We start from the raw sequence: 22,651 nt of genomic DNA, 5'->3' as shown, positions 1-22,651 counted from the left end.
CCTCACCGACACCGACATGAGAGTCAAGGTAAAACAACAACACAGGCGCCGTCTTTCAGCTAGCGTTAGCAACAGGTTTGATTGACAGCGTTGCTAAGGGCCCGCTCCCTGATACACAGTGTATTTCACTGCAAACAAATATGTCCAAAAGTACATATATCTGAAAATTGTACTTAAGTAGTGTGCTTTAGTACTTTTACTTGGTTACGTTCCTCTGGCTGAACATTTGCTGAGACATCACAGAGCTCAAATACTTTTCCTGTTTAATGTTTGACTTGTCTGGACAGTTATTTAAGGCCTAAACTACCTGACACTTTTATCCCATGAGGCGGAAAACAACGATTCACTTCAACAGGAGACTGGCCAAACAGATGAGAGTGTGTGTGTGCGTTTGTCTGTGTGTGTGCGCCAGGGTAAGAGCTGTGCGTGTGTGTGTAGGGGTGTGTCTGTCTGTGTGTGTGGTTGTCAGGGTAATCCAGAGTGTTTCTGGTGCAGGTGTGTGTGTCGCTATGTGTGTGTGTGTGTGTGTCTGTGTATCTGTGTGTATGTCTCTGTCCGTGTGTGTGTGTGTCTGTGTGTCTCTCTCTGTGTGTGTCTCTGTATGTGTATGTCTGTGTGTGTCTCTGTGTGTCTATGTCTCTCTCTGTATCTGTGTGTGTGTGGTTGTCAGGGTAATCCAGAGTGTTTCTTGTGCAGGTGTGTCTGTGTGTGTGTGCGTGTCTCTGTGTGTATGTCTCTCTGTGTGTGCATGTCTCTGTGTGTGTCTGTGTGTGTGTATGTTGGGGTGTGTGTGTGTGGTTGCCAGGGTAATCCAGAGTGTTTGTGGTGCAGGTGTGTGTGTGTGTATGTCTGTGTGTGTGTGGGGGTGTGTGTGCGCGTGTGTCTGTGTCTCTGTGTGTGTGTGTCTGTGTCTCTGTGTGTGTGTGTGGTTGTCAGGGTAATCCAGAGTGTTTTTGGTGCAGGTGTGTGTGTCTCTTTGTCTCTGTGTGTGTCTCTGTGTGTGTGTGTCTGTGTGTGTGTGTCTGTGTCTCTGTGTGTGTCTCTGTATGTGTGTGTGTCTGTGTGCCTCTGTGTGTGTGTGTCTGTGTCTCTGTGTGTGTCTCTCTGTGTGTCTCTGTGGGTGTGTGTGTGTGTGTGTGTGGTTGTCAGGGTAATCCAGAGTGTTTGTGGTGCAGGTGTGGGTGTATGTGTCTCTCTGTCTCTGTGTGTGTGTCTCTGTGTGTGTCTCTGTGTCTCGGGGTGTGTGTGTGTGTGTGTGTGTGTGTGGTTGTCAGGGTAATCCAGAGTGTTTTTGGTGCAGGTGTATGTGTCTCTTTGTCTCTGTGTGTGTCTCTGTGTGTGTGTGTGTCTGTGTGTGTATGTCTCTGTGCCTGTGTGTGTGTGTGTTTGTGTGTGTCGGGGTGTGTGTCTGTGTGTGTGTGTGGTTGTCAGGGTAATCCAGAGTGTTTGTGGTGCAGGTGTGGGTGTATGTGTCTCTCTGTCTCTGTGTGTGTGTCTCTGTGTGTGTGTGTCTGTGTCTCTGTGTGTGTCTCTGTGTATGTCTCTGTGTCTCTGTGTGTGTGTGTGTCTGTGTCTCTGTGTGTATGTCGGGGTGTGTGTGTGTCTCTGTGTGTGTGTGTGGTTGTCAGGGTAATCCAGAGTGTTTGTGGTGCAGGTGTGGGTGTATGTGTCTCTCTGTCTCTGTGTGTGTGTCTCTGTGTGTGTCTCTGTGTCTCGGGGTGTGTGTGGGGGGGTGTGTGTCGGGGTTTGTGTGTGTGTGTGGTTGTCAGGGTAATCCAGAGTGTTTTTGGTGCAGGTGTATGTGTCTCTTTGTCTCTGTGTGTGTCTCTGTGTGTGTGTGTCTGTGTGTGTATGTCTCTGTGCCTCTGTGTGTGTGTGTGTGTGGTTGTCAGGGTAATCCAGAGTGTTTGTGGTGCAGGTGTGTTAAACAGAGCTCTGTTCATGTGCAGACTGTGGTAAACCTGGACTTTTGGCTGAACATCTAAGAGTCCGTGTTACTAACTTTATGAAGTCAGTTATTTTAGGTGCGTTTAGGAAAATAGTTTCTTTTACTGTTTTTGGTTCAAGGCGTTGAGGAGTTAGCATGTGTGTCCAACCACTGAAAGCTAACCTGTGAAGTGTGAAACAGCAAGTGCATTTAACCAGAGGTGGAACGGAACAAAGTAAAAGTAGTAAAGTAAAGTACTACTACTACTCCATCAACTCTGGCTCCAATTACTGCAATGAACCTCGTCATTTTGGTCTTAAATGTTCGTATTCACCCGCTCTACATGATCCTGGGGTTTTTATTTCAGTATTGTGTCCGTAAATCAAGATATGAACATTAATAACAGACAAATCAGGCGCCATCTTTCCCCGTTGTCACACCCGCTAGCGTTAGCAACAGGTTTGACGACGTTGCTAAGCGCCTGCTCCGTGCTAAACCAGCGGTACGGCTCGAGAAGAGGCGTTACCTTCAACAGCCTCGCTCTGGATTGGCTCGTTGGTTGCTATGACACTCGCTCAAATATGAAACTCTGCTCCAAATTAGCCGCTATAACTGCTAGCCTCGATTAGCTTCATTTGACTGAAGCCGAACGCTAGCTACTCACTTACTCCGCTTCTTTATACAGAAAACGTATCTTGAAAAACATGCATTCTTACAGCGAGCGTTGCCATAGCTCCACAGATCTGACCTCTAACTTGAGGTGGTCGACCCTTCTCTGGAGAAGTTGCATAGCGTGACTTTAAGGAGTTAGCGAGCTTGTCTAACCACCAAAGGCTAACCTGTAAAGTACGTAACAGCAAATACTAGCTAACCCTGCTTGGAAAATGTATGTAATCTGTAGTAATACTTGTTTATTTCTGCGTACATGATCTCAGAAGTACAAAACGTGGCTGGAGCACATAGAGACCGGACTTTGAAATTGGATTTACGCTCGCAGTGTGATCAAAAACGCTCATAACCAAATCTACGACCTCCTTTGAGCAAAACCCCAGCTCCTCCACTGTCATATTGATATATTTACTCCGTGGCCGCGCTTTTCAAATCAACAGAGATCCGTGTAACTCGATGAAGATGTTTTTTTTCTCCCCTACAGCAAACCTACGAAGTCCCCATCGCTATGAAGGCCGTGTTCAGTTACATCGACACGTTTTCCACTCGGATCAGAGAGATGGAGCAGCAGAAGCGAGACGGAGTGGCCTGTAAGAAAGAGGACAAGCCGCGCTCACTCGAGAACTTCCTCTCCAGGTACGAGCGTCTTAAAATCAAACGCAACGCCTTTCAAACGTCCGAAATATGCGACTGTAACGTGTGGATTTAAGTCAGATCTGATCACAGACTGTTTATGTAAATGGACAGAACAGCATTTAATAATAAGACAGAACGACAGAACAGTTTTGCAAATAAAAATTCAAACATTCTGAGACTCTTAATACATTTTTTCAGTGTAGGTGGAGCTGCATTATTAATACTTTTGAATAGATTTCCTAGATTTGAATAAAAACTTAAACCGTCAAAACTGAACATATTGTATTTATTTAAGATATGACAAAGGGTTTTTTATCGAGTGCCTTTCCTGCCTGATTATAGACAGATCTGAGACATTTGAGCGCGTCTCATCGGCCTGAGACCAGCGGGACTTGCAGTAGTTTGTAATACAGAAAAATAACCAAAAATGTCCCAGTACTACAAAGAAAAAGTGCCCATGGTAAAAAACTGCCCTCCAAAAAGTGTTGTTCCATCAAACAAATATAGAACAAAAAGTCGATATAGTGATTATCATCGACTGAACCGATATTTGGGAGCCGATATCTGATCCAGCTCATTTTACAGTATCGGCTCCTGTATCTGCTTCTGTTCACTGAGGTAAACCGTGATGGAAAAACATGGCCTGCCAACTTAAAAAAAACAACAAAACATGAACTGGGTCGGCCATGATGGAGTTACAGTAAAAGAAACGTTCAAATCGTGTCTTTCATCGGTTAAGATCTGCACCTCATTGTCTTCAAAAGGATCGACAGGGGAAATCTGTGTGATCCCTCAATCGTCCAGGTCTGATCCATCGCGAAAGAGGAATAAAATCTGTCAACTGGACAAAACGTTGTAAAAGTGAAGACGTTTCGCTGCTCATCCAAGCCGCTTCTTCAGTTCTGGTCAGATTACACCGGACACTGCCTTATATCTGTCTGAAGGAGAAGCTAACGACACTGAAACTCAAAACACCCGTGCACCGTGCCTTAGCGTAGTCATTCAAGCCCCTATTGAGTGATTTCACACCTATTAGCGCCCCGCCTAGAGTTTGAGAGGAGAGTTAAAGAAGCAATTTTCGTTTTACTAAAGACAGTCCATCTTTGAACAGAAACAGGGACTTTGGACATGATCCATCTCCTGGAAAAACATGTTTTTTGTGTGTTTTATTACTTAATCTTAAACCTTGTGTTGAATACTGTGCGTCTTAAACACTGACGTGAACGTGTTTCTCAGTAAGATGCGACACATGCTATTTTAAGACGAAGAGGCTTTGTAATGCATCTTTTCAGTGACTGCAAGTGTCTTTTAGTGACGTATTCTACCTTCCTGTAAACAGCTAACGGTATATCCATTTATGACTATAGATAGTACGTTTTTTCGGGCTGTAAGTGCTGGAAAAACTCTGAAATGTAACGAATGTCAGATAAAACTCTTTCAACTCTCTACACTTCCCTCACAGTTACATCCTGTTTATAACCCCATTCTTAGATCTAAATCAAAACCAGGAAAACAATAGGGCTAGCCAGTATGCTAATAGCCAGTATGCTAATAGCCAGGATGCTAATAGCCAGGATGCTAATAGTGAGAGCGGTAATGGTTACGCTAAATGTGATTCAGGCACAGTTCACACTTTGATTTAGACTCAGCCAACAAACAGAAACGGTAAACAACAGGTGTTTTCAGTTTCAGTGTAGTTAGCTCCTCCCTTCAGACAGATACACCTGGAGTTAACTAAGCAAATAGGTACGAGTCAGGTCTACGAATGAGGTCAGCTGACACCTGAATATACTGAATGACCAGGTTATTACATCAGTGGATTTGTTCTTCCCTGATGGAACGGGAATATTCCAAGACGACAATGACGGGATTCATCAGGATCAAACTGTGAAAGAGAGAGACAGGGAGGATGAACACAGAGAGAGAGAGGGAGGAGAAGAGAGAGGAAGGGAGGCTGAGAGGGAGAAAGGGGGGAGAGAGAAAGAGAGAGAGAGAGGGAGAAGAAGGGAGAGAAAGGGAGGCTGAGAGGGAGAGAGAGAGAGAAAACACAGAGACAGAGAGCAAGAGAGGGAGAGAGAGAAGAAGGGAGAGAAAGGGAGGCTGAGAGGGGGAGAGAGAGAAAACACAGGGAGAGAGGGAGACGGAGAGAGAGAAAGGGAGGCTGAGAGAGAGAAGAAGGGAGAGAGAAAGAGAAAACAGAGAGAGAGAAAGCTGAAAGAGGGAGAAACAGAGGCACAGAGAGAGAAAGCAGAGACAAAGCGAGAGAAAGAGGGAGAGGGAAATAGAAGCAGGGAGAGAGGGAGGCAGAGAGAGAAAGAGAAGCAGAAAGAGAGAGAGAAATAGAAACAGAGAGAGGGAGAGGCAGAGAGAGGGAGAAGCAGAAAGGGGGAGAAACAGAGGCACAGAGAGAGAAAGCAGAAACAAAGTGAGAGACAGAGAGAGAGAAAGGGAGAAATAGAAGCAGAAAGAGAGAGACAGAGATGCAGAGGGAGGGAGGCAGAGAGAGAGAGAGAAATAGAATCAGAGAGAGGGAGAGGTAGAAAGAGAGCGACAGAGACATCATTTTCACACATGGATTGTCCACCACAGAGTCCAGACCTTAACCCCATTGAGAATCTTTGGGATGAGCTGGAGAAGCTTTGAGCAGCGTCAGACTCGACCATCATCAATGTGAGATCAGGGAGAGAGATTAATGCAACACTGGATGGAAATAAATCTTGTGACGTTTGCAGTGACACTGAGCCTTTGTCGCTTAGAGAAGAGTCCGGGTCCAATACTTTGGCCTGACGCACTGCTGTTCGTGCATTTTGTGGTGGTTTAATCAAACAGCGGCTTAAGCAGGTTACACACACACACACAGAGATGGTGAATTGTAGACCTACACACAAATAGTAGCAGTCAATGAAAAATACGGCCCTTACACATTGCCGTAGCAACCAAAAACACCCGTATGGCTCCTACAACACTGCAGAAGCGAAATCGAAACAATGCCACAGCGAATACGTGTTATAATCAAAGCTAAAGGCGGAACAACCAAATATTAGAGTGTGTGACCTTTTATTTTGGCCTGGCAGTGTAGATATAAGTCAGTGTCCAGCAGTAATCTGACCAAAACTGAAGAAGCGTCCAAACGTCTTCACTCCTACAACATTTCGTCCAGATTTGAATGTTCCTTTGCTGTGGATCAAACCTGAACGACCGACGAATTTCATCTTTACATACCTACAAACGAAAACACAGATTTATAATGAACGTTAATGTCCCAGTTTGAAAACATCAACAAACGTCTTGACGAGTTGTTAGGGTTGGCGTCGAGCTCTTTCCGTGTGGTCCCATTAGGATCGTATCTGTTTATATCGAACATCTGCTTCTTGTCTGAGCGATCGCCGCACCTCGCCGTGTTTTGGCAGATTTGCGAAAAAACTTTTGACCGTTCTGTCTGTACCCGGCTCCTTACGTATACACGGCTTTTTTTTTTTTCCACCGAGTCGCTTGAAAAAAAAAAATCTCCGTTACCGTGGCGACCGGAATTCCAGCGTTTTTACCATAATTCTGGGTTGTCATCTCTTGGCAGTAATAGTATGGGAACATGTTAGCTGTGGAGAGAGCCGCCGTCTCCCCCCGCCAAAAGTACAGTTTTAAAAAAAGCCAGCCTGAAATTTGGTCTTGATTGAAGGTTCCGCTGGAGACGCCGACTCTTCATCATCTCGGCCCCCAGCGACGAAGAGTGGTCCTACCAGCAGCAGCTCTACGCTCTGTCCAGCCAGGCCTGTAATCTGGGTGAGTGGAATCAAACACGCCAGTAATATCAGGTATTCACTCTGACACGCTTGACACGGAGGGGGAAAAAAAGGCTTCAATTTTGTATTTTTTTCAATGATCTAAAGTTATAGCCCAACGTGGAGCCATTTCCATGTCAGAAAATGAATATTAATCACAAACGAAATAATACGATTCCTCACTTTTCGTTTCATAACAGCGTTTAGTCCCCTGTTATTAAAGAAACTAAACTTTTAAAAAGCAGAACATTCTCAAATAGTTGCCTGCAGTATTTTATTTGAAACTTGTGACGCTTCCGGCTCCATCGACTCTGGGTTCAATTCACTTTCTATTGAAAAACTGCGGCTCCTCTCTCTGTAACTGCTGCTGTCAGACTCGTCGTTTTGGTCTTAAATGTTCGTATTAACCCGCTCTACGTGATCCTGGGGTTTTTATTTTGTTATTTTGTCCGTAAATCATGATATGAACACTAAAAACAGACAAATCAGTCTATGGTTTTCCCTCAATATTTCCTGTTCTAGTTTGATTTGTAGAATTTAATGGGTCGAGTATCCAGTGGTGGAAGAAGTACTCAGTTTTGTTAATTAAGTAAAAGTACAGATACTGGGGCAAAAAGTTAAGTCAAGTCAAGTAAAAGCATAGGAAAAGTATTTAAGTATCTGTTTCTGTACCTGTAGTGATACTGAACAGAAACAAAAATATGAATCTTAATTTTTCTTATGAATTTTGTGGATTTATTTCAGTTTTGGTCAAAGTCGAAGCTTGAACTTGAAAACTTTAGTCAGCACGTTTCAACGAACACGGTAAAAATAACCCCTCAAATCACATGAAAAGTACTTTTACTTTTCAGTTCTGTTCAAAAATGTAGTGGAGTAGAAAGTACAGATACTGCTCTCAAATGTAGTACAGTAAAAGTAAAAAGTATCCACTGTAAAATGTACTTAAGTAAAGTACAGATACTGCTCTCAAATGTAGTCAGTGCTGGTGGAAGTATTCAGTTTTGTTACTCAAGTAAAAGTACAAATACCAGAGCAAAAAAATACTCAAGTAAAAGTATTAAAGTATCTGTTTAAAAAATGTACTTAAAATTTAAAGTATTTCACGCTGATTTTGAGTTTTATAAAGTTTCAAATGTGGTGATTTTGATAAAAATTTGAGCTGAATTTTGTTCCACAGAAACAACAGAACCAATCGTTTTTTTCTATCTGTTTTTATTTGTACATTTTTGTTTAAACGTGTTAAAAATAAACCCTCAGCCCTTTCAGCACATCTCAAACTATCATAAAAAAAGACTAACTTTTCAGTCCTGTTCAAAAATGTAGTGGAGTAGAAAGTACAGATACTGCTCTCAAATGTAGTGAAGTAAAAGTAAAAAGCACACAGTGTAAAATGTCCTTAAGTAAAGTGCAGATACTTAAAATTACAGTACTTTACTCCTTGTACTTCGTTACCTTCCACCACTGCCAGTGTCTCAGTATATTACAGTTTATTTAAAAAGAGCCTGTTTTATCCGTGTGAGCCGTTTGTTGTGTTTCTTTTGGCTGCTCCGGTGCTGCTGACGGGGCTAAAGTTTGGAGATGTTTGATGCCGTGTTTCCGCACCGCGCTTCACCTATAAACCATGGGCCCTTCTGTGTTTAATGTGGACTTTCTCAAGATCGGCCTGTTTTACCTAGAAACCAGAGCTAACATGGGTTCAATAATAAACAGAGGGCTGAAAAGGAGTATGAGCGGATCAGTAACACAGAGACAGCATGTTGTTCCTGTATGAAGATATATACAGTCTGTGGGGTTAGCTTAAAATACTCCATGAATGCTAAATGGATTAGTGTGTAAACAAGAGTATTTAGACAATTGTATCGTTTAAGACATAGACTGTATAAAGAAGTGTAGTACCATAGCAGTATAGAGTATCATAGCAACCAAAGAGCCAATCCAGAACGAGGCTGTGGAAGGTAACGCCCCTTGCCCGCCGCGTCACTGGTTTAGCAGGGAGCGGGCGCTTAGCAACGCTGTCAATCAAACCTGTTGCTAACGCTAGCGAGAGTGACCTCGGGGAAAGAAGACGCCTGATTTCTCTGTTCTTAATGTTCATATCTTGATTTACGGACAAAATTGCAAAATAAAAACACCAGTATCATGTAGAGCGGGTTAATACGAACGTTTTAAGATCAAAATCCCCAGGAGACATGTAGAACAGATGCCGGAGCACCTCAGCTGGCTCCCACCTGGAGAGTGGAGAGGGCACCAGCTTTTTCTGGTTGAGAATCATGGCCTCAGATTTGGAGGAGTTGATTCTGATCCCAGACGCTTCACCCTCTGCTGCAAACTGCCCCAGTGCTGCAGGTCCTGGTTTATCAAAGCATCAGGACAACATCATCTGTAAACAGAAGAGATGAGATCATGTGGTCCCCGAACAGGACCCCCTCCGGCCCCTGAACAGGACCCCCTCCGGCCCCCGAACAGGACCCCCTCCGGCCCCCGAACAGGACCCCCTCCGGCCCCCGAACAGGACCCCCTCCGGCCCCTGAACTGAGCTTAGAAAAAAAATACAGCATGTTCTGATGTTGTGATTCCTGCAGGTTTGAGACACATCGCCATCTTGAAGCTGGCCGGCACTGAGGCTCTGGACATGGGCGGAGTTTTGGAACTTTATCCAATCAACGGTGAGTAGAGCTCCCTCGTGTGTGTGTGTGTGAGTGTGTATATATGTGTGTATATATGTGAGTGTGTATGTATATATGCGAGTGTGTATATATGTGTGTGTGTATATATATGTGGGGGTGTATGTGTGTGTGTATATATGTGTGTAGGGGTGTGTGTAGGGGTGTGTGTGTACGTGTGAGTGCATGTGTTTCTATGTGTGTGTGTGTGTATATGTGTATATATGTGTGTGTACGTGTGAGTGCATGTGTATATATATGTGTGTATATGTGTGTGTGTACGTGTGAGTGCATGTGTATATATGTGTGTGTGTGTATATATGTGTATATGTGTGTGTGTGTATATGTGTGTATGTGTGCGTATGTATATATGTGTGTGGGGGTGTGTGTGTGTGTACGTGTGAGTGCATGTGTATATATGTGTGTGTTTCTATGTGTGTGTGTATATATGTGTGTGTATATGTGTGTGTGTACGTGTGAGTGCATGTGTATATATGTGTGTGTGTGTATATGTGTGTGTGTACGTGTGAGTGCAGGTGAGGCATGTCTATAGTAAACACAGAGCTTCTTACTCAAACATAGCACCTCTATTTCCACACACTGACTTCTTTTACTCAGACTTTCCTCCTTGCTCTCATGTAGAAGCCCACCTTAAGAACGCTTTCATTTTGCTGAAACTGCGACGCAAGAAACTCCCTGGAACAAGTCCATTTTTGTCTCAGCGATTACTGTGCTATTTTGTTTGTTTTTTCTTTGTATTGTTTAGTTTTTTACCTGGGCCTTCATGAAAAAGAAAGTCTTGTATTTTATGGAGGTTTATTTATGAATTTGACATTTACATTTTATTTACCAGGGAAATGTACAGTGAGGTTAGTCCAGGCGGTTCAGGACCCTCCTCTCTGTGGACGGTGAGGTTTTCAGGCTGAAAGTTGAATGAGAAACACGAGTCGGAGGGAGGGGTTTCGAGAGAGAGCGGTGTTGCCGGGATAGGCTCGTATAAATAGGGCTTCTGGGTAATTAGAGGCGTGGCTGTGGTGAGCTGTGATTGGCTGGAGAGGAGCAGGAGGAGGTGGAGGCGTGGCCTGCTACTGAATCTGTCAATCGTATTAACGCCGTTTATAGTTTAAAGACGTAACAGGATGAAAAACAGCTATTCTGTTTCCATCATTGATCTGAGACCATGTTAAGTCCATGTTAAGTCCTGCTTTAGTCCTGCTTTAGTCCTGCTTTAGTCCTGCTTTAGTCCTGCTTTAGTCCTGCTTTAGTCCTCGTTCAGTTCTCGTTCAGTTCTCGTTCAGTTCTCGTTCAGTTCTCGTTCAGTTCTCGTTCAGTTCTCGTTCAGTTCTGGTTTAGTCCTGGTTTTAATCCTGGTTTTAATCCTGGTTTTAGTCCTGGTTTAGTCCTGGGTTTAGTCCTGGGTTTAGTCCTGCTTTAGTCCTGCTTTAGTCCTGCTTTAGTCCTGCTTTAGTCCTGCTTTAGTCCTCGTTCAGTCCTCGTTCAGTCCTCGTTCAGTCCTCGTTCAGTCCTCGTTCAGTCCTCGTTCAGTCCTGGTTTTAATCCTGGTTTTAGTCCTGGTTTAGTCCTGGTTTTAGTCCTGGTTTTAGTCTTGTATTAGTCCTGCTTTAGTCCTGCTTTAGTCCTGGTTAAATCCTGGTTTAGTCCTGCTTTAGTCCTGCTTTAGTCCTGCTTTAGTCCTGGTTAAGTCCTGGTTAAGTCCTGCTTTAGTGCTGGTTTTAGTCCTGCTTTAGTCCCGGTTCAGTCCCAGTTTAGTGCTAGTTTAGTCCCAGTTTAGTCCCGCTTCAGTCCTGGTTTAGTCCTGCTTCAGTCCTCAGTGTGTACTCTGTACTCCAGTAATATTCAGAACATGTTTTCCCAGTGTATTCAGTCACTTCAACACTGTAAACATATCAGAACAAGTAATACACAGAGTTTTGTCTTTAACCTGATGTAAAACTCAGCATTAATAAAGTCTGAAAGAAAAAAATATAGTTCTAATTAAATAGAGCTGTAACGTTAAGCTCATGCGACTCAAGGCCAGCGTTTGAAAAAGACGTAAAAGCCCGACTTCTTATACGGAATAATGTAAAGTGTATTTGTGTTTTCACCCAGGCACAGCCACAGTGGAGCGTGAGAGTCTGTCAGGGACTCTCGTCAAAGACATGAGGAACTACTTCCAGATCAGCCCCGAGTACTTTTCGATGCTGCTGGTGGGAAAAGACGGGAACGTGAAGTCCTGGTACCCCTCGCCCATGTGGTCAATGGCTATTATTTACGACCTGGTGGACTCGATGCAGCTGCGCAGACAGGAGATGGCCATCCAGCAGTCTCTGGGCATGCGCTGCCCCGAGGACGAGTACGGCGGGTACGGGTACCACCAGCACGGGTACGAACACGGGTACCAGGACGGATACCACCAGGGCTACGGCTACAAATAGACTACATATAATTTTGTGATGAACTTAATGATCTGAGAATACTTTTCACGTTTTTTTTATATATCCGGATGAGTATTTCTGGTTTTGTAGCACTTAGTGGAGGCTTAAAATCCAGCTTTCACCTCTGAGTTTACGACATAACGCAGTGTAAAATGGGCAGGGCTTAGGGAGCGTCTCGAGAGGGGGCGTGTTTATGGAGCGGTCGTCTCTATGTACATGTTTTATTCACTTTGTTTCACGTGTTCATATTTCCAGTGCGTCTGTTTTGTAGAAATGAAGAGAAGATGAAATATTAAAAATGGCCGTTGCTTTAAAAAGGCACAGATCGCGCAGAAAAGACTTGGATATTTCCGTGTTGTAAAATGTGTTTTTCCTATATAGTCTTTTATTTATACTGTATATTGTATTATATGACGAATAAAAATGTTTACTTTGTGTCGCTTTAGTAACTGTTGTTTGGACTAAGTTTTACCTTTGGCTGAAGTTTCCCTGTGCGATGTTTAGAGCAGATTAGTGCAGCAATTACATTTTACAATTTAAGTCTTGCATCGCACATGAACAACTTCAGCTTCTTTTTTTGATAATTTTTTTTGCAAGTTGATTCTGAATTTATAGTCTTGAGATGTGCCACAATTTTACCCCAAATCTCCTTAAACCCAATAATTTCTTTAAATTCCCTTGTTTGTTTTTTTTTTTTTTATTAAGTTATTTTATTTTTTTTAGAACAGAGCTGAGTTTTTTTTATTATTATTTATTTTTATATTTTATTGTTTGTTTTTTAGAACAGAGCTGAGTTTTTTTTAATTATTATTTTTTATTTAGATATTTTTATTTTATATTTTATTGTATTTTTTTATTTTTTAGAACGGAGCTGAGTTTTTTTTTTTTATTATGTATTTATTTATTTTTTGTTTATTTTATTTTAATATTTTGTTTTTTTTAATTATTATTATTTTTTTAATAATAGATCAGAGTGGAGCTGCCTTGACAACTCCACATCATTTAGGCTACATCTCCCCCTAGTGGACAGTAAAGTAATTAACTAAAAACCATCATGACAAAACCAGTACCTCCATTTACAGGTGTCCAAAAACATCTCACCACTAGAGGAGACAGTAGTTTATTTGTCCTCTGATCCAAAAGTTGCCGGTTCAAATCCCACTCTCCCACTGTTGTTGTGTCTTTGGGCAACGTCTCACTCTTCATTCACTTTTATCAGCACAACAGCAAAATGAATTATGTACAATACTGCGGTTACTTTTGAGTCCTAATTATGAATGTATTTTTTCTCTGTTGTGATTGGTTGATTACTCTTAAAGGGGCGGTCCCTTAACGTATATAAGAGGAGTTGTCTGCGTACGTTGGTGTATTGTCGTAAAGCGTTTTGAGTGTCTCGAAGGTGGAAAAGCGCTGTATAAAAATGTGACCCATGTGACCATAGCAACAACGGTTTTGGTTGTCATAGCAGCAGTTTATTGTTTTTTACGTTTATAGTTTTATACATGATGTGAACTCGTATTATGCAACATTATTATCGTTATTACATGGCACAAAACAGAATGACAGATGCATTATCGTAATACTTAATACTCACATTGTGCTTTTGAATTTGAACTGTTGCTGAGCGAGTGCGACGTCACCCGCAGCGTTCGGCTCCGGTCAAATGAAGCTAATCGAGGCTAGAGCGGTTATAGCGGCGAATTTGGAACCGACCACGTGTATCATAGCAACCAAAGAGCCAATCAGGAGCGAAAATAATGCCCCCTTTTCCACTCGCACCGCTGGTTTTGTCAATCAAACCTGTTGCTAACGCTAGTGGGAGCGACCTCGGGACAAGAAGGCGCCTGATTTGTCTGTTATTAATGTTCATATCTTGATTTACAGAGACAAAAGTGAAACAAAACCCCCAGGATGATGTAGAGCGGGTTAATACGAACATTTTAAGACCAAAATAACGAGTCTGACAGCAGCACTTACATATAGAGAGGCCAGTGAATTGGAGCCAGACGATGGAACAGGAAGCGCGCCCATGATCACTTCCTGTTTGGACCGCGGCGGCTAGCAGGTTAGCAATGTCCATTTATATATACACACATTCCTTCATCTAGTGGTCATAGTAAAAACAGCATTTTGTAAGAGACAGGCACAATCATTTAGAAACAAAAACAAAATGTAAACAAAAAGTGCAAAAAAAGTCACTGGTTTTCACCCATTAATCCACGAGTATAAAAAAAAGACAGACTTCTGCTACAAAGAGTCATCTTCCGTTTCACTGTCTGTGTTTGGTTTGGTCAACAGCTCCAGCTCCTCTCCGTCCTGTAAATGTCAAGAAAAAAGTAAAACACGTCAGACCTCACGAATGGATCGACTTGATCCAGGGGCGGCGCCAGACATTTTTAGTTGGAGGAGGGTGCACTACAGAGCCTTTTAACAATGAAGCGTACGTTTACGTGTAGTTGGCGCCCTCTAGTGATTTGTAAAAGCAAATATGGATTTTTTAATTTATTTTTTTCTTACAGGGGTCTCGTTTTGAACATTTTTAGTCAAGACTGAAAGTGCTATTTGCAATTACTTTGTATAGAGGGAATTCAAACCTGGACAGGATTATTATTATTTATTTTACTTATTTATTTAATTTTTTTTAAGAATCCTTCTGTCTGTTTGGCATGATTTTGTATTATTATTATTATTATTATTATTATTATTATTATTATTATTACCACTTTTTTTTTTTTTTTTTTTTTTTTTTTTTTTTTATCTTTATCATTAATTTATTTTATTTTCCTTTTCCTGCATTTCCTTTCTCCTTTGTAAATGCCGATCAAAAGGGGATCTCAGGGACAACAGGTGGGACGTGTGGGGTTTTCAGACTGTATCTTGTATAACTGCAGATGATATCAACACAAAAAAAGACTGGATGTGCAATGAAAGTGGGACAAATATATTTGGGGAGCTGTGGGGGGTGCATTAACCGTTCTAGGGGAGGTTAATGCCCCTCAAACCCCCCACTGGCGCCGCCCCTGACTTGATCTAATCGTCTAATGAAGTTTCACAGTAGTAAACCCACAGTCGCTCTCATGCAAATAAAACAAATTAGATTAGAAGAGAGTGATAATCAGATTTACTACATAAAGAAGAGGACACTGTGTAACATGCTGCTGCCTCATCATTAGAAACAATGTAAACGTTTTCAGAAGAGTGTGGCCCCTCGTTTTGAATCAGACCAGATGAAAACAGCAGGTACTTCCCTGGAGAATGTCCCCACTTCAAATATTAAACCACTTCACTCAGCGGACATTTTTAAGTTGATCTGGCCACGATACAAACCAAACTGTAAATGATTCACTGCTGGACTAAACCGGGACTAAACCGGGACTAAACCGGGACTAAACCGGGACTAAACCGGGACTAAACTGGGACTGAAGCGGGGCTAAAACAGGACGAAAACAAGACTAAAACAAGACTAAAACAAGACTAAAACAAGACTAAAACAAGACTAAAACAAGACTAAAACAAGACTAAAACAAGACTAAAACAAGACTAAAACAAGACTAAAACAAGACTAAAACAAGACTAAAACAAGACTAAAACAAGACTAAAACAGGGCTAAAACCAGGGCTAAAACAGGACTAAACCAGAACAAACAAGGATTAAAACAGGACTAAACCAGGGCTAAACCAGGACTAAAACAAGACTAAACCAAGGCTAAACCAGTGCTAAACCAGTACTAAAACCAGGGCTAAAACAGGACTAAACGTGTGGAATCAGTGTTTCAGTTTTCTGCAGCTAAAACCTGGAACAGTCTTCTTGAAGATGAGACAGATTTTATTTTGATTTGTTGTATTATGATTTTAATGTCTTTCTTATTCTGTAAAACACTTTGAATTACTTTCTTACAAATTGTGCTGTACAAATCAACTCGCCTCGCCCTGCCCTCCATTTTGGGACTTTTCACATAAACGTTGAAGACAAAATGTTTCACTTGTTGCTTATACAGTAATACAAAATGTGTTCATACAGCTGTGCCATATCAGCAGATTCTTAAGGCTACAGTATCAGTATCAGTATCGGAACTGAAAAAGCTGAAACGATACTTCTCTACTTTCTAACCACATTCTGATTTGACTCACGTAGTTGAGTTGTTGTCTTTGTCATTTCATTATAACCCAGATTTGTCCTTACTGCACTGTGGTTTGTGTGTGTCCTGTTTGTTCCTTACCCCTCTGGACCTTTGAAACACCTCTCCATTAATGACTCGGAGCTTTTCCTTCTGCAGACTGTACTCGAGGTCTCTGGGCCGACTGGCATTGTAGATAAATATAGCCAGCAGAACCATGGGGGCCTGAAGGAAGAAGTCCAACGAAGGTCGGAAATCGAAGAGGAACAGGGAGAGGGCGGTGACCAGGACTGTGGTGATCTGGCCCGTCAGCACGTGGAACATATTGTCCCGAAACTTCAGGATAAAGGCCACAGATAAACCGAGAGCCGCTGGAGAGGAATGCAAAACAAACAACATTAAGGATAGATTAAAAATGTGTAGACAAATACTTAAATCAGACGTATTGCCAAGTGCTTGTGTCTCTAGAGCAGGGATGGGCAAACTTTGTGACACATGGGCCACAGTGGGTTCTTAAATTTGACAGAGGGGCCAGGCCAGGATACACATATGTAGATATTACATTAGAGATTTGTAAATTGCAGCAAAGCATCTTTTAAAAACTTGGCTTAAGAGAAAGGCTTGCTAGCTTTTGCTAATTTGAATTCCAGTAAAAAAAACTTTCCTTGGTACTTTGATCGAACTTTGGTGAAAAAATATTTAGTTAAACACTCAGCGCTCACTATCCACTTTTCTTTTCTTTGATAAGCTATTTTTTGCAGAAGGGTTGATACGAGAATAAAAGAGTAAAACAAGGTTGATGTAGCTGAAGTGCGCCATAATTTGGTCACGTTCGGCGGGCCGGATTAATAAACCCAACGGGCCGTATGTGGCACCCGGGCCTTAGTTTGCCCACCCCTGCTCTATAGTTATAATCTCTGACACCCGTGGATCATTATGTTAGAATTTGGTAAAACACATATGTCAAACTCAAGGCCCGTGGACAAAATGTGGCCCTCCGTGTCATTTTATGCGGCCCGTGACAATGTAAATTAAAAAGTATGACTGTCTTAAAATGTCAGTTTATCAGGAGATACAGGTTTTTTTTTTACATCTATGGAAATGCATATGCAATATTTGTAACTTGAGTAACACATTCAGAAACAGTTAATTAACAAGTTGCAAGTAGTTGTATTTGTTTTAAATTACATCTGGCCCTTTGAGGGAAACCATTTTGCTGATGTGGCCCTCGGGGAAAATGTGTTTGACAGCCCTCATCTAAAATGACTTAATAAAAGAAAAAAGTCCAAAGGCGTCTTGGAAATAAGTGATTAAACATTACAAATACAACTCCGAGAGGGGAAACAACTATAACCAGGTCAAAAGCTCTGAAAAGTCAAATTTTAAATGTAAACTTATAAAATTACTGACCAGTGACCAGCACAAGGCCCAAGGAGAAAACGTTGTGTCCGTGAAGGAGGCCACAGTGAATAGTGATCCCTCGAGCCTCACTTCCAAGTCCCAGGGTTAAACCGTTGAAAATGAGCCCAAAGACGTAACTACAACACAGACACAGCCCCGTAATGAGAGAAAGACGACGTAAAACGACGATGCAGAGCGGTGTATTTTCCTACAGTTTGCTGTTCTGGATAAAGATGCTCTCGGTGAGCTGGTCTCCTTCCTTCAGGATCTTCTCGTTGTAGATATTGGCCATAGCAGAGATGAAGCACTGGAGGATGAGAAGGATGTGACCCACTCCGAAAGTCCGCAGTTTCTCCACCATTTTGTTCCTCCACTCCTGGGCAGGCAGCACTGACGCCCACGACTCGCTGGCACTTAAAGAGAATAAATAAAAGCATAATTATGAGCACAACAGCATCCCCCGCAGTCCAAACCAGCATTACAAACATGACTATTCACCGCATTGACATTATAGATTGACTGATGTCGATTGTTTAGAATCTAGAGCAACGTATGACTGATAAACTCTGCCGATATTTATGGTAGAGAGAGACAGATATATACAGTTGGTTGAAAAATCAGGCTGATATTTGGACTTTTTAGCGTAGCAGCTACAGACATGGAGCAATAAGTAATAATATTGTTTATCGTGAGAATTGCAATCAAAGATAATCGTCTTTACATCGCCAAAACGTGCAGAACAAGCCTACTTCTCCCTGATCATCTCTTCTGGATCATTGTTGTTTTCAGTTATAAAAGTACAGCTCTGTAACAGCTGTTTAAATATGGAACTTATTCATAACATTAAAATTATAATTATTCATAAACATAACACTTTTAAACTTGAGTCATTATTCTGATATAATCGTTAATCGCAGTTATTTTTGCCGTGATAATCGTGACACCACATTACGATATAGTCCCATACCAATCACTTATTTGTCTATCTTAAATCTCCAGCAGAGGGCGATATTTTGTTTTGCAGCCTAAAAATGCACTGAAAGCTTTATTTTAATAATTTAATATGAACAGAAAACTGCACAAAACCTGATTACACAGCTCTCTATGGATTAGTAGTAAAAAAAAAAAAAAAAGATGCATGGAAGGAGATTGCAGTACATTTTAATGACATAATTTGGGTAAAATAATCAAAATTTGCTCTATGTATCGGCCCAAAAATATCGACAGAGCTCACCAACCGTCGGTTACTCTGGATTCTAAACAATCGATATCGGTATCAACCATGGAAAAAAACAAACAAAGAACATATCGATCGATCTCTAATTTATGGTCTGATATGTTCATAGGTTCATGTTGTGTTACGTAACTTAAATTTAATTACAAACTCACCCACAGCCCTTTTGTTTTACTATAAGCCCATAGAGATCTGTGTAGTCACGTTTTACTGTTATTCAAATTAAACTGTTAAAATAAAGCTTTGTGTGGATTTTTAAGGCTGCAGATCAACCAAAACTACATATGCTGGAGATTTAAGGCCGATATCCTATACACTTAAAAGCCCAAATATCGGCCATTATATTGACCAACTGGTATATCTTCTATTCCTAATCTAAACACCTGTATACTTTTTATTATTGCATATAGTAGTAAAAGTGCTGAATGTCTTTTGCCAATTGTGCTACATGTAAAACTAGTAGTAGTGATGTGACGATGTGAAGGAGTCGGCTCTTTTGAACGGCTCCTTAACATGAACGACTGGAATCAGATCTCGTTTTTTAAAAGAATCGATTGTTTTCCTATCTAATTTGGATGCATTTTTATCCTAATTAAGGCTGAATCTTGTTTCAACACAGAAGCAGAGAGGCGACACAAGTGAGAGATTTCTGCACAAAAATGTATCTAGCATCGTAATAACAGTTTTTAATTATTATTATTGTAGATTCTGCATAATTCCAAAGGGTAAACACACTCCCACGCTCAGTTTGAATCATTTTAAACACATCTTAGTCTTGTTCATTTCTGTCTGATTAGTTAGTTGATAAAATTAGTTCTTACGTTGGCTTCTGTCATATAAATAAATATAAAAGATGCCATAAAAAAGTCAAAAGTCCCATCACTAATCCATAGCTGCTGTACTTCATACTAACACAAACTGCTCACATAATTATAGTCTGTGTTACCTGCTGTTCCTCATTTGCTCCAGGAGTTGAGTGTAGAGGAGGCAGGAGTTGGAGGGAGCGGAGAGGGGGTTCGCGTGGATCGAACCGTGGACAGAGATGGCGTGCTGGTTACCCCCGGAGCCTGTTGTCAAGGAAACGATTGCGAGAAACAAGATCACCAGAGACGCCCACTGGACCCAGGACAACTGCCTCCTGAAAATGAATCATTAGGTGAGATCGTTTATTATTTTTATTATGTTAGATCATGTTTTATTTTTGTTAAAGATATAGTAAAAAGTGACGCTTACTTCAGAACAACTCGAAATAATACAGCTGTGGTTAGGATTACAAAGTTGGAAAACAGAACTGCCATAGCCTAAACAGAAATAATACTGTGTTATACTGTGTTGTTAGAGCAGGGTGAATATTAACGCCGTCAAATACCCACAGGCTGCAGATATGTCATCACGTAAAATATGATGATGTTGTCAAGAAAATACAAAAAAGCAGGAATGGCCCATTTAAAAGACATAAGGAGAGAGGTAGTGGAAGAAAATCCCAGTTCACTGCACGAGCGTCCCTCTGGCAGAAAAAAAACACATGTTAATACACAGAATTACACATTATACATCTGTGCTCAGAACTGTACTGTACCTCGGACTATGACCCGAATGGACATAACCACACAGAAGATCAGCTTCAGTGCTTCAGCGAGGAGATTAACCGAAGCAGGGTGAAAGTCGTATTTGTTATCTGGCATAAACATTAGATTGGATTAGATTAGATTACAATATTGTGTGTGTCACTGTTTGTTAGAAGAGAACAACACCGTATGAACTTTATGTATAAGGGACTACGTCAAAAACTGCCAGAATCCCTCTCCTGCTTGTTGCTCACTGTTACCAAAACATTTAACACCAGATCACATGACTACATAAGACTAAGGACGAGCTGCACCAAAACTGAGACGGGAAACAGGCTTTTAGCTGTTTTGCTTCATAAAAATGGAACACACTACAAGTAAAAGCAAAACTGGATGAACTGGTGACACAACTGCAATTTAATAATCTGGCAACAAACTTTTATACACACACCTACTCCTGTTTTTAATGTTGTTGTTTTTTGTACACTTGTATATTTGGTTTTTTTTTTTTGGTTTTTTTTTACTGCTCTGCTACTGGGAGGTGACAGCAGAGGTCTCCCCTCAGAAGAAGGAACCGTCTTGCCTCAACTACTCCTACATTTCCCATCAGAATGTGGTGGAGGAATATTTACACACACCTGCTCCTGTTTTTAATGTTTTGGGGTTTTTTTGGACTATATTCGTTTGTTTTGTCAGTTTTTTTCTGCTTGTATTACATTTCAAACAGGGCACCCATGAAAAAGAGGTTCAGCTGTATAAATAAAGATAAATAAATAAAAAAATAAATCAAATAAATATGTTTCTCACCGGCATTGGCAGAGAACTTGAGCAGGAGGATCCGACTGGTTCCCAAAGTCACGAAGCAGAGCCCCAGAGCCAGAGTGTAGGCTGAGGAGCGAGAACACAGCCCCCTGCAGCAGGCCATCATCTCACTGCAATGAAACAAGGATGAACACGGCTTAAAAACACATTTCGATAAAGTCCAGTCAAATATAGAGAAAGAAACAGAAACCCAATGATATGTTCTTCTCCAGGACAGATGCAGACAACAATAACACTGTCACACATAGTTCATATCCACATGATCTGCATTACAGCACAGTACTATCATATTTATGAGGAAAGTCTTTGAAAGCACAATTTAAAACAAAGACAGCATCGAATAAGAAGTGGGAGAGCAGCAGAGCAGAACCTGAGCCTAAATGTCCGCACACACTGCATCTGCCATCTGTTTCTGACCAATTATGATCACATTGGACAAAATTATCCATAATCCTACGTCCAAATATGAATAAATGAAACAATGAAAAAATCGGAGACCAAACCTTTCAGTCTATCCGTGTCCAGAGCATAATTAAAGACAGAATAATACAAATCGCTGACTACGGTGAGAGCCGTCACCCAGAACTACGGCGCTTCCGGGTTGCTCTGCGCATGCGCACGAACCGCTCTCAGGTAAAGGGAAAAACGGCTGAAAAATATAATATAATATAATATAATAAATATAAATTAATTAAGTAATAAAGTAATAAATCAATAACAATATAATTATAATAAATAAATAATATAGTGTAATATAATAATATAATATACAGTAATATAAACTGTTCAATAAAATAATCGATCCGAGAATTACAAAATGGCGCTGAAGGTAAAGGGTTAAATGCTGCTTATTCAGGGAGAAAAGATTAAATCCAACTATGTCTAAGATAGATAGTTAGCCTAATAGTAAAAGATAATTAGTTTAATAGTAAAAGTTGGTTAGCCTAATAGTAAAACTTAGTTAGCCTAATAGTAAAAGCCAGAGTTAGTTAGCTTAAATAACTTTGTTTACCCACCTAATTAGCTTAAGGCTAACGAGTCATGTTACTTAAATTGTCTTTAATCTTGAATATTCCTGACTGCAGGTTTGAGTTTAACCCAGGGAAATGACTTAAAGTGAGGGATAACTGAGGGTTTGACTATTCTGAAAGGAGAACGTGATCAGCATGATTAAATTGAACCCTCAGAGACAGTTCATTGGGTTTAAATTCAGTTTAAATGGTAACTTTTCCACCTCCTCAAACCATTTACCATCCAGGACCCACTACATTCACACACACGAACACACCACTGCGCACAGGCTCTGAAGGACAGGAGGGACAGTGTCTTGCCCAAGGACACAAGTTACTGTTATTTGAATGGGAATCGTTTCACTTTGGGGATTGTTTGCTTTTTGCTTT

At 41.1% G+C, this 22,651-nt stretch overlaps 2 protein-coding genes across 3 annotated transcripts in view; one reads left to right on the top strand and one right to left on the bottom strand.

Moving 5' to 3' along the window:
• Positions 1-12,656, top strand: part of ccdc80 (coiled-coil domain containing 80) — a 24,792-nt gene extending 12,136 nt beyond the window's left edge. Inside the window, exons 6-10 of one of the 2 annotated variants that reach the window (XM_033986861.2) lie at positions 1-28; positions 3,081-3,232; positions 6,909-7,012; positions 9,594-9,677; positions 11,784-12,656. The exon at positions 1-28 is cut by the window's left edge and continues 109 nt beyond it. In XM_033986861.2, the coding sequence (XP_033842752.1) occupies positions 1-28; positions 3,081-3,232; positions 6,909-7,012; positions 9,594-9,677; positions 11,784-12,109 (694 nt within the window). In that variant the 3' untranslated portion in view covers positions 12,110-12,656. The remainder of the gene's footprint in view (positions 29-3,080; positions 3,233-6,908; positions 7,013-9,593; positions 9,678-11,783) is intronic. The other variant, XM_033986860.2, reaches the window with a different exon arrangement.
• A 604-nt stretch (positions 12,657-13,260) lies between these two features.
• slc35a5 (solute carrier family 35 member A5) lies at positions 13,261-21,869 on the bottom strand. Its single transcript, XM_033986862.2, has 10 exons — positions 21,755-21,869; positions 21,237-21,361; positions 20,441-20,539; positions 20,235-20,368; positions 20,095-20,162; positions 19,808-19,999; positions 17,840-18,040; positions 17,637-17,764; positions 16,329-16,597; positions 13,261-14,425 (listed from the first exon to the last, which is right to left on the bottom strand). The coding sequence occupies exons 2-10, from the start codon at positions 21,355-21,357 to the stop codon at positions 14,357-14,359; spliced, it is 1,281 nt and encodes a 426-aa protein (XP_033842753.1). The 5' UTR covers positions 21,358-21,361; positions 21,755-21,869; the 3' UTR covers positions 13,261-14,356.
• Positions 21,870-22,651: the final 782 nt, after the last annotated feature.

This window comes from Periophthalmus magnuspinnatus, chromosome 21 (genome assembly GCF_009829125.3).
Source record: "Periophthalmus magnuspinnatus isolate fPerMag1 chromosome 21, fPerMag1.2.pri, whole genome shotgun sequence".
In the NCBI taxonomy this organism is placed as follows: Eukaryota; Metazoa; Chordata; class Actinopteri; order Gobiiformes; family Gobiidae; genus Periophthalmus; species Periophthalmus magnuspinnatus.
The sequence above is the reverse complement of the archived record's forward strand: the minus strand, read 5'-3'. Positions and strand labels throughout refer to the sequence as shown.

Bases quoted from the DNA above. Each gene is read 5' to 3' on its own strand.
- slc35a5 (XM_033986862.2), bottom strand. From the start codon at position 21,357: ATGATGGCCTGCTGCAGGGGGCTGTGTTCTCGCTCCTCAGCCTACACT. The intron at 16,598-17,636 runs GTCAGTAATTTT...ATTCCTCTCCAG, and splicing joins GGGCCTTGTGCTGGTCACTG to CGGCTCTCGGTTTATCTGTG. The intron at 14,426-16,328 runs GTAAGGAACAAA...TGACATTTACAG, and splicing joins TGTTTCAAAGGTCCAGAGGG to GACGGAGAGGAGCTGGAGCT.